The following is an 11,901-nucleotide window of genomic DNA, read 5'->3' on the forward strand; positions in this document are numbered from 1 at the left end:
TGGCTCCAGTTCCTCCACAAAAACACTCCTTCATCTATTATGCATTGATCATAAACTGTTTTGTATCTGCACATTTTCATAGGGATGCTCTAAAACATGAACTTCCTGTGTCTCCTAGAACTGTTTCAGAGAAATCTCTTATGAGTATAATTATCCAGGGGCTGAAATACCGCAGTAAACCCACAGGACACTGTAGACTTCTCCTTATGTGGCAGACAGTATTATCTGTACTGCCCCAATGATCAACAAGTCAGTATAGTATTGTGTCTACCTCCTAAATCTTCTAAGTAGGCCAGAGAGAATTTCTAAGTTTTTGGCTATATTACTAATATGAAGTATTGTAGCAGACTTTCTTTAGGGCCACCATGGAGCTCCCAAATCATGACATGGAGAATTATTAGTTAGGAATGCTTGGGCTTACCTTTTACTCATTTCTGGATAGCTCTTATAAGTTATTTTACCCTGTTTCTCTTCATCAATGTTTTGTCTTGGAGCTGTTTACCTTTCTTTCTGTATGTCTTACTTTCCTGCTAACTCCATATCTTGCTGGAAGCTGCCTGGCTTCTACCCCAGAACTGTCCTCTCTTTCTCCGTCAGTGTTTTCTTCTCCTTCATCTCTCCAATTTATTCTCTCTGCCCACCACCCCCACCTATCCCTCCTCTGCTAGCTCTTGACTTCAGCTCTTTATTAGACCATTCAGGTGCCTTAGGCAGGCAAGGTGAAACAAACTTAATACATCTTTACATAATTAAACAAATGCAACATGAACCAAAGGAAACATTCTATATGTTAAAACTGGTAGCATAAACAAATGTAAGATACCTTTACATATTTAGAGTAATATTCTGCAGCATAAACAAATGTAACACATCTTTGCCTAGTTAAAGTAATATTCTACAAAATTTACACTCTTCATGTCAAAAAGAGACAGAGATGGCCCCAGTAAATGCAAACATTCTTAAGTCATGGACTACATACCAACATTCCAGTATTGGAATAATCATGAATGAACTTCCAGCTTTAATCTACATATCAGAATTTCGAATTTAAAACTGTCAAACAGAAACTTTGTCCTTACAACAGATATCAGAGAGGGGCACTCTAGTTGTGATTGGACGCAGGAAGCCTTGTACAAATGATGCTGCAGATCCCTTGCTCATAGATAGGGTGGTGTAACAAGGACCCAGACCTTAGCACAACTGACTTAATGTGGCAGGACTCTTCAGACTGTAATGCTCAGCACATACACAGCACTACCTAGCAGGACTAAAATGAAGACCTAATCCATCCTAGTCCATGGATCTGCAAAAGCCACTAAATGTAGTCATGTTGCTTTTTGGCTTCTGACATTCTGCTATAGGCTAACTGCTCTTCTTAACTGAAGTATGCAAACACAGAACTAGAGTTTCATTCTTAAAAGCTCACCCTGAAAAAGGTTCAGGGCTACACTGAGAGCCGGAATACCCAGTGTAGTTGTCTGTCAGCTAATGAAGACTTTCTGTGGCTTCAATGCATGTGCCAGGAGTATTCATTGATGGATGCCCCACAATTTTGGAGTCTACTACTTCGGGTGACCAGTTCTCACCATACATGCATACATTGACTTGAGTCAGGGACAAGGAAGCATCAGAAAATAGAGAGGGAGAATAATACAATTTAAGATTAAATAGTCTTGATGTATATTCAGTTTCCTTGCAAGGTCAAGACACAAAAGTTCAACTTCTGAGGCAAGAGTTATTTCCAGAAAATATCATTCCCACAGATACTATTCAAAAATCAGCACTCTGCTTCAAAGTTTGCCATATGTATTTGTCAAAACCATGTGTTTGGGTTCCTTATCATCCAAAGAAGAAGTGAACATGATTGGTAAAACATTTATTTTTATTTATTAGATTATGTGTGTTTATGTTTAACATGTCTATGGAGGTGTCCACGGCAGACAGAAAATTCTATGAAATCCCCTTGAAGACAGATGTTTAAAGATAGCTGACATGGGTGCTGGAAACTAAACTTGGGTTCTCTCCCAACTCACCAAACTTCCCTAACCACTGGGCATTTCTTCCAACCCCGAAAAGATTTTCGTGAAAAAGAGTAGACTTTAAGATTTTATTAAGAACTATAAATTGGGTCTTGACGGCTTTAAGTTGTCAGTTTACAGAATGTAAAATTAAGATTTAGGAATTTAAGTGCCATTAAGTAGTTCACCATATGCAGTAAAACCTTGAGACCAGAGAACCTGAGAAATGAAAAGAACAATGACAGTCTAGTCTTCTTTTGTGGATCCTACACAGAGATTCACCCAATCTTCTATGGCTATGGGAACCTGATAACAAAATCACCAATCCAGTGTAGACTTCAGGGCAAAACTGAGAGCATAATAAGATCCTTAGGAAAACATAGCTCCATTAAAACTCAGCATTTACCATAATGTGCCAAATTAATGGAACCACTGGTTTTTCTGCAAAGAAAAAAAAAGAGATCAAAAATTTTCTGAAGAAATTACAGAAAGATTATTTCGAACTCCTTAAGAAGTGTGACATGATATTTTCAAAGGGGAAAAACTGAATTGGACACATTAATTTCTCCTTTTATGAGCAACTAAACCCTGACTGCTCCCGGCATCTGCACACGTCCTGCTGTGGGTGGACTGGACCATTTCTACTGCCTCAGCTCTGCCTTAGTTGTGGAGCTTGCCCAGTTGGGGGATTGTTAGTAGGCCTTGAGAAAGACATGGTAAGTAGAAGATTGTGAAGTGGAAGTCACTTAGCTCATGTGAGATAAAACAGCAGAGGAACTACATACACTGAGACACAGCAATCTAATCCCAGAGTAAAAAGGACAGGGATATTGGACAGATGGGATCCTAGGGTATCCTGTGGTATAGAATCTTCCATGGAGTTCAGGGGATAAGAGGATGCTCCCAGGGAGTTTCTTGCTAGGCTGATAGATTGCAGACTGTAACAGAGATCTATTGAGCATCAGCTTTGTAATTATTTCATGTTTGTACATCTTAAATTAGGAATTCCTAATAATTAAATTAATTGATTTGTTTGTTTGCATGACTCTACCCTTAAGTCCCAAATCAAAAGCCAATTTCAGAAATCACGATATTAAAGCAAGGAACACATGTTTCTATGCCTTTCATAGCACATTGGTTTGGTAGGGTCATTTTTTTCTGAGTATTATGAGCATGGAATAGCAATCACACAAATCTAAGATTTTGCTACTAAGTCTTCATTACTTAGGAAGAACTTATATTGAGAATGGTATTCTTACTTGTATGCAATACAGAAAATGCATTTGTTGGCATAAGTATGGCCATTGGTTCCACAGACTGGAAAATACTCTCTGGTACAAATTCCTAGAGGACTATACATACTACATGCTGCCTACAACACACAAAGATATCATGAACGTATTAGAGCATATGCTGTTGAATAAACTGTTTTTACTCTTAGTGTGTAATATCACACATTACATCAATTTTTAATATTTTCTACACATAGAAATAAAGGACATATAACATATATAAAACATAGGAAAATAATTATTACTGTATACATTTATAGTTTCATGCCACTTCTAATTAGAACACAACACAGCCAGTGTAACATGATCTTGTAAGGCAGCCAACGCACATTGTAACATCTGTGTTTCCCCAACAGACATTTCCTTCATAGCCCAGTCCTCAAATTTAACTTTTATTGATTATTCTCTAATTCCTCTGTAATTTCTCTGCAATTCAATGCACATCTTTACTGCACATTTATATGGCAATCCATCTCATTAATGCTCATGTCATAAAAATACATGTTCAGTTTGAAATCCTTTGGTAATTTATTCAAAGAAAGAAATGCTATATATGGTACATACATGTGACTTACTTTTCATACATTCTTGTGACATATATGTCACAGATATATTGGTATTTATAAAAACAGTGTATTAATTTTCAAATTTAACATTTACCTTCAAAATAACATTCTATTTTGTAAGTATATGGAAGTCACTGTTCTTAATGTTAAGTTAAGCACTGAACTGTTCCCCGCTGGGCTGTAAAGATATTGAATTATATATCTGATTATCAATGGCTAGATATTGGAGTTAAGATACTCATTGTTGAATCTTGAATCAATAATAAGTTGTTCTGAGCACTGGAAGTCCAGTTGAAAAGAAGGAGGACAGATTATATGAGCAGGCTGGGTCAAGATCAAGACAGGGAAACCCGCAGAGACAACTGACCTGAACTTGTCACAGTTCATGGACTCTGGATCAACAGCTAGGGAGTCAGCATGGGACCAACCAAGGCCCTCTGCATGTGGGTGACAGTTGTGTAGCTTGTTCTTTTCTGGGGGCCCTACAGTGAGACCAGGACTTGTTCCCGATACTGGCTCTTTTGAAACTAGGTCCCTAGAGTGGAATACATTGCCCAGCCTTGATGGGAGAAGGAAGAGGTTGATCCTGCCTTGACCTGATAAGCCTGCTTTGCTTACTCCCATGGAGGCTTTACCCTTTTTGAAAGGAGAATGAGGAGGAGTTGTTGGGGATAGGGGTAAAATGGAGGTGGGGTAGGGAAGAAGAGGAGAAAAGGGAGGAGAAACTGTGGTTGGTATACAAACTAAATTTTTAAAAAGATACTCATTCACACATCTTATATCAATAGTAACCTGTCTCACAGTTCAGGATTGATGTTTTGAATTTATTGAACTAAAATATATCATTTTTGAAGAGTGTATTTTCTTTGGTAAATTTTACTTTTTATTACTCAGTTTATATAAATGAACATTTTACATTTTAATTTTCCGGATGAAATGATAGTAACTTACTGGTCTATAAGCTGCTGATTTTATAAGGGAACTTTCTGAAAACAAAACAGAGAAGACAGATAAAATGTATAAACACAACCTTGTTCCTATTGTTTTTCGTGAACAGTCCCTACATTTACATGTAGCACACGTCTATGTGAATTGTCAACTCTATAAGGAATAGATGAGAATTTTGTGTCATTAGTAAAAAATAACTAAAAATACATGCAAGCTCAGAAAATTCTGATTCACAGATATATATGTATACCAGGAAAAGCGGTCTTTTATACTGCTCTCATATACAAAAGTATCATCTTCCATTTGTTAATAGACCTGGATATATTATTTTAATACAATTATTAAGTGAAATACTCTGACCTCAGAGTTCAAAATATCTTTTGAGTATTCACTTGACTTGAAAAAAAAAACTGTAATCAGCTGTAATTCAGTGTTCAAAGCAATGTTTCACAAATGCCTCATTTTGAATTTCACAGCCAGTCTTGACCTTGATAGTTGATCAAACACGTGCTAAAGTAGGCCTTATCTAAGACAGCCAAAAGCTGTCAAATAAATTGCATCTTCAAAGAATGGCGTATTTAAATATATTTGCATTTGACAACAGCATTTTGTTAGAAATCTGGAGGACAAATGAGCAGACACTGAAAGCGTGCTCAGCCTGTCCTAACCCACTGCTCTCTTCAAACTTCTCCAAGTGGACTAGTTAGAAGAACAATCCACTGCTGTCACTTTAGTGACATTCCTAACATGACCAGTTCAAGGACTACAATCCCAGTGAGACAAGCTCATTCAGTCATTTCTGGTGTTTCCGAGGTTTTGCCCACCCCCCCCCGAGTTTTTTTAGATTATGTTTAAGGTTCACATCTAGTACAGCAAAATGTACTCACCAGAACAAAGAAGAAAGGACAAGGTGATGTACATAACTTGAACTCCTGAGAAGACCAACATTTTATGAAGATACACAGCAAACCTTTGGAATGTTGGTAAACACGGTACCTTTGACAACAAAAAAATAAAACAACCAGAGATCCATTGACAGAGATGCTTGATTCTGAGGACACATTTCCATCCACCCAGATTCCTAATTAAGGGAAAGTTCCCTTTCTCTGTTTCTAAAATATAATTCAACAAGGTCTAAAAATATAATCAGAGAACAACCAGAAATTAAAAGTTACACAGAGATAATAAATAGATGAATAGGTAAAGAAATAATTATCAAATCAAAGTGTAAAAATATTAACAGAGAATATCGGCTAATTTGTGTGTGTGTGTGTGTGTGTGTGTGTGTGTGTGTGTGTGTGTGTGAAAGACAGAGCAGGGTAGAAAAAGGAGTTATTTAAATCAATATTTTCTTTTAAAAAAAGGCTCTATTGTTATTATTTTAGGAAAGGCACTAACCTAGAGAAGTCCTCAACAAGGCTATGTCTCTGGGAGACCCACGTGACCTACCTCACACACAGAGATATTTGTTTTAAGGACAACAGCTCAGAGACTGTGGCTATTTTGTTCATTCCAATGTTCACTTTTATTTCCTCACTCAGAGTCTTCGAGATAAGTCTCCAGTTCATCTACGAGTGATGGGCTCTATGGGCTGAGAGGATTGCCCAGGGAAGATAAGACACGGAGACATGGTGTACTCTCTCCGGAGGTCATAAAACAGGTCATGAGTGAAGCCTGTGTTCAACAGATCTTTTCTTGGCCAGATATTCAGGGACAGTTTGGCCTCATGAACTCATAAGTACTAAATGAATGAAGTGTTCATATAATCTAGGAAAGGGAAGAATATCAATCTTTTCCAAATAAATGAGTTGTAAGAAGAAAAGAGAATCAATGAGAAACAATGAGGTTGACAATGACATTTAGACATGGGCATTGGTTATTAACCTTTTAAATTAATATGTGCTACAATCACAGCAATCTTCGAACTCTGGTGACTACATTGCTCTGCTGTCTGTCAAAGCAGAGAACTGATGGTTAGGAGAAAAGGCCTGAACATCACAGGGCCAAATGCCTGGGAGTCTCAGCTATAGCTTAGTTCAATGACACTCCCCCAAAACAGAATTCAAAAGAACAGAGCAGAAGAGAGCACAGGCTGAGGGAATGTTTCCCTGTCATCTTTGTTAATTGTTTCTCTCCATCTTTTCTGCAGCTATGCACACTAGGAATGGATTTTCTCTGTGCCTGGCCTGAGGCACCCTTTCCTACTGCTGTTCTTCTTTATCATAGGGTACATAAGGATACATGTCAAAATAATAAAGAAACACTTGCTTATAGTCTATATGTCATTAAATCTAGAACATTAAAAGTATAAGACATGTACTTGTATTTCTATCTCTTATTTGAGCAAAATCTCAAACTTAAAAAAAATGTTCTAAGTCCAGTTGATGTTCCTGATGAAAAAATACATTGAGATTTTTTTCAGTGATAAAATCTGCATCTTTGAATTTCGTCAATGTAGCTAAAAACTTGATGTAAATACCTCCTTTTCTCTTCTTGGATTACTGAATATTATTTATTCAGTGTGAAATCTTCATAGTATATGTTCTACAGGTTAACAATAAATATACATTAAATCTTGGTTAAGAAAGAAAAGGTAAAACAAAGAAAAAAGAAAGGAAGGAAGGAAGGAAGGAAGGGAAAAGAAAAAAGAGAAGAAGGAAGTTAGTTACCGGCTCTGTGAAAACAATCCAAGCCCATGACACTTTCTTCATTGAGGACTTTTCACATCTCAAGGACCAGCAGTCACTCCAGGACACTTACTTCAGCCCATTAACTTACTTGAGAAGTCCTATGACTTTAGTCTTCTTCCTTTATGGCACCTCTTAAAAACACAGTACATGAAAGGAAGCTAAATCTCAAGCAAAGGAGATTCCATCTGTGTGCTAATGTGTATTGGCCAAGGGCACATCTGCCCAGATAAAGAACATACCAATGGGAATTATACCCTAGTAGGGACCCAGGCATGGACATTATTAGTAAACTTTATTACAAAGGAATGAACAGTTGAAATAAGAGACCTCTTCACTATAACAAAATCAAAGATGTTGCTGAAGGAAGAAAACTCTGCCTTCTTTCTCAACAGACTAACAGAGGCCATCAGCAAATTAAACATGTAATATTCCATCATCCTGTCCAAAAGAGAAATAGATGGCCCCAGTACATCCGAACATTCTTAAGTCATGGACTACACACCGAGCTTCCAGTATTGGAATAATCATGAATGAACTTCCAGCATTAATCTACACATGGAAACTTCGAATTTAAAACTGTCAAACAGAAACTTTGTCCTTACAACAGACATCAGAGAGGGGCACTCTAGTTGTGATTGGACACAGGAAGCCTTGTACAAATGATGCTGCAGATCCCTTGCTCTTAGATAGGGTAGTGTAAGAAGGACCCAGACCTTAGCACAACTGACTTAATGTGGCAGGACTCTTCAGACAGTAATGCTCAGCACATACACAGCACTACCTAGCAGGACTAAAATGAAGACCTAATCCATCCTAGTCCATGGATCTGCAAAAGCCTCTAAATGTAGTCATGTTGCTTTTTGGCTTCTGTAGTTCTCTGCTTTAGGCTAACTGCTCGTCTTAACTGAAGTATACCAACTCAGAACTAGAGTTTCATTCTTAAAAGCTCACCCTGAAAAAGGTTCAGGGCTACACTGGGAGCAGGAATACCCAGTATAGTTGTCTGTCAGCTAATTAAGACTTTCTGTTGGCTTCAATGCATGTGCCAGGAGTCTTCATTGATGGATGGCCCACAATTTTGGAGCCTGCTGCTTCAGGTGACCAGTTCCCTCCATCCATGCATCATAGTTCTGAGTCAGGGACATGGAAGCATCACAAAATTGAGAGGGAGAATAATACGGTTTAAGATTAAATAGTCTTGATGCATATGGTCAGTTTCCTTGCAAGGTCAAGAGACAAAAGTTCGACTCCTGAGGCAAGAGTTATTTCCAGAAAATATCATTCCTACAGAAATTATTCAAAAATCAGCACTCTGCTTCAAAGTTTGCCATTTGTAGTTGTCAAAGCATGTGTTTGGGTTCCTTATTATCAAAAGAAGCAATGAACATGGTTTTGTAAAAGATTTATTTTTATTCATATTTAAGGTTATGTGTGTGTATAACATGTCTATGCAGGTATCCACAGCAGACAGAAAATGGTATGAGATCCCCTTGAAGACAGATGTTAAAAGATAGCTGACATGGGTGCTGGAAACCAAACTTGGGTTCTCTCCCAACTCACCAAACTTCCCTAACCACTGTGCAATTCTTCCAACCCCCAAAAGATTTTCTTGAAAAGGAGTAGACTTCAAGATTTTATTAAGAACAAAAATTGGATATTGATGGTTTTACAGTTTACAGAATGTAAAATTAAGATTTAGGAATTTAAGTGCCATTAAGTTGTTCATCATATGAAGTAAAACCTTGAGATGAGAGGACTTGAGAAATGAAAAGAACAATGACAGTCTAGTCTTGCTTGTGTGTCCTGTACAGAGATTCACTCAATCTTCTAGGGCTATGGGAACCTGATGACAAAATCACCAACCCACGATAGACTTCAGAGCAACACTGTGATCATAAGATCCCCAGGGATACATAGCTCCATTAAAAACTCAACATTTACCATAATGTGCCACATCAATAGAACCACGGCTAGATCTGCAAGAAAAAAAAATAAAAGAGGTCAAAAATGTAGGAAGAAATTATAGAAAGATTACTTCAAACTTTTAGAGAATTGTGCCATGAAACTTCAAAGGAAAAACTGAATTGGAAACATTAATTTCTCCTTTTATGAGCAACTAAACCCTGACTGCTCCCGGCATCTGCACACGTCCTGCTGTGGGTGTACTGGACCATTTCTACTGCCTCAGCTCTACCTTAGTCGTGGAACTTGCACAGATGAGGGATTGTTAGTAGGCCTTGAGTAAGACATGGTAATTAGAGGATTGTGAATTGGAAAAGCCATTGAGACCATATGAAATAAATTAACAGAAGAACTAGTTATACATGAGACACAGCTATCTGATCACAGAGCACAAAGGACAGGGATATTAGACAGAGGGATCCGAGAGCATCCTGTGGTGTAGAATCTTCCATGGAGTTCAGGCGATAAGAGGATGCTCCCAGGGAGTCTCTTTCTAGCTTGATAGATTACAGACTGTAACAGAGATCTATTGAGCATCAGCTTTGGAATTATTTCATAATGTTTGTATATCTGAAATTAGGAATTCCTAATAATTAAGTTAATGGATTTGTTTGTTTGCACAATGTTCAACACAATTCTATTCTTAAGTCATATGCAAAAGCCACTTACAGAATTCACAATATTAAAGCGAGGTGCACATGTTTCTATGCCTTTCATAGCACATTGGTTTGGTAGGGTCATTTTTTTTCTGTGTATTATGAGCATGGAATATCAATAACACAAATCTAAGGTTTTGCTACTAAGTCTCCATTACTTAGGAATAACTTATATAGAGAATGGTATTCTTACTTGAATGCCAAACAGTAAACGCACATGTTGGCGTAAGTCCAGCCAGTGGATCCACAGACTGGGTAATATTGTCCGTCACACTTTTCTACAGGTCTATACTTAGTACACTGTATCTATAACACACAAAGATAACAAACGTATTGGAGCATAGGCTGTTGAATAAACTGTTCTTACTCTTTGTATGTAAGAGTAAGAACACACGCAAAATGGTTTAAATATCATCTACACACACATATAAAGGACATATAAAATATATGAAACATGAGAAAATAATTATTACAATATACATTTATAGTTTTATGCCACTGCTAATTAGAACACAACACAGCTGGTGTAACATGATATTGTAAGGCAGCCAACGCACATTGTAACATCTGTGTTTCCCCACCAGACATTTCCTTCATTCCCAGTCCTCAAATTTAACTTTTAATGATTATTCTCTAATTCCTCTGTAATTTCTCTGCAATTCAATGCACATCTTTACTGCACATTTACATGGCAATACATCTCATTAATGCTCATGGTCATAAACACACATGTTCAGTTTTAGATACTTTGGGAATTCATTCAAAGAAAGCAATGCTATATATGTTACATACATGTGACTTACTTTTCATACATTCTTGTGACATATATGTCACAGATATATTGATATTTAGAAGGACAATATATTTATTTTCAAATTTAACATTCATTTTCAAAATAACATTCTGCTATGTGAGTATGTGGAAGGCACTCTTTTTAATGTTACGTTAAGCACTGAACTGTCCCCCACTGGGCTGTAAAGATATTGAATTCGTATCTGATTATCAATGGCTGGCTTTGGGATTAAGATACTCACTGTTGAATCTTGAATCAATAATAAGTCGTTCTGAGCACTGGGAGTCCAGTTGAAAAGGAGGAGGACAGATTATATGAGCAAGTTGGGTCAAGATCAAGACAGGGAAACCCACAGAGACAGCTGTCCTGAACTTGTAGAAGTTCATGGACTCTGGATCAACAGCTAGGGAGTCAGCATGGGACCAACCTAGGCCCTCTGCATGGGAGTAACAGTTGTGTAGCTTGTTCTTTCCTGGGGGCCCTACAGTGGGACCAGGAGCCTGATGTTGGCTCTTTTGAAACGTGGTCCCTAGAGTGGAATGCATTGCCCAGCCTTGATGGGAGAAGGAAGAGGTTGGTCCTGCCTTGACCTGATAAACCTGCTTTGCTGACTCCCATGGGAGGCTTTACCCCTTTTGAAAGGAGAATGAGGAGGAGTGGTTGTGGGGAGGGGTGGAAAGGAGGTGGGGCAGGCAAGCAGAGAAAAAAAGGGAGGAGAAACTGTGGTTGGTAGACAAAATAAATTTTAAAAAAGATACTCTTTCCACATCTTGTATCAATAATAAATTGTCTTGATGTTCAGAATTGATGTTTTGAACTTACTGTAAAAAATATATTATCTTTTAACTTTTGAAGAGTATATTTTCTTTGGTAAATTTTACATTAAATTACTCAGTTTATAAAAACAAAAATTTTAATGTTTAAATTTCCACATGAAATGATAGTAACTTACTTCTCTATAAATTCCTCTTCTTAT

General features: G+C 37.4%; 1 protein-coding gene across 1 annotated transcript; it reads right to left on the minus strand.

The window, feature by feature from the left end:
• Positions 1–2,413: 2,413 nt before the first annotated feature.
• LOC121442238 (ovomucoid-like) lies at positions 2,414–5,772 on the minus strand. Its single transcript, XM_041643701.1, has 4 exons — positions 5,712–5,772; positions 4,828–4,862; positions 3,278–3,390; positions 2,414–2,459 (listed from the first exon to the last, which is right to left on the minus strand). The coding sequence occupies exons 1-4, from the start codon at positions 5,770–5,772 to the stop codon at positions 2,414–2,416; spliced, it is 255 nt and encodes an 84-aa protein (XP_041499635.1).
• Positions 5,773–11,901: the final 6,129 nt, after the last annotated feature.

This window comes from Microtus oregoni, unplaced genomic scaffold (genome assembly GCF_018167655.1).
Source record: "Microtus oregoni isolate MIOR12 unplaced genomic scaffold, Mior012 000088F_ref0000325, whole genome shotgun sequence".
Lineage (NCBI taxonomy): Eukaryota > Metazoa > Chordata > Mammalia > Rodentia > Cricetidae > Microtus > Microtus oregoni.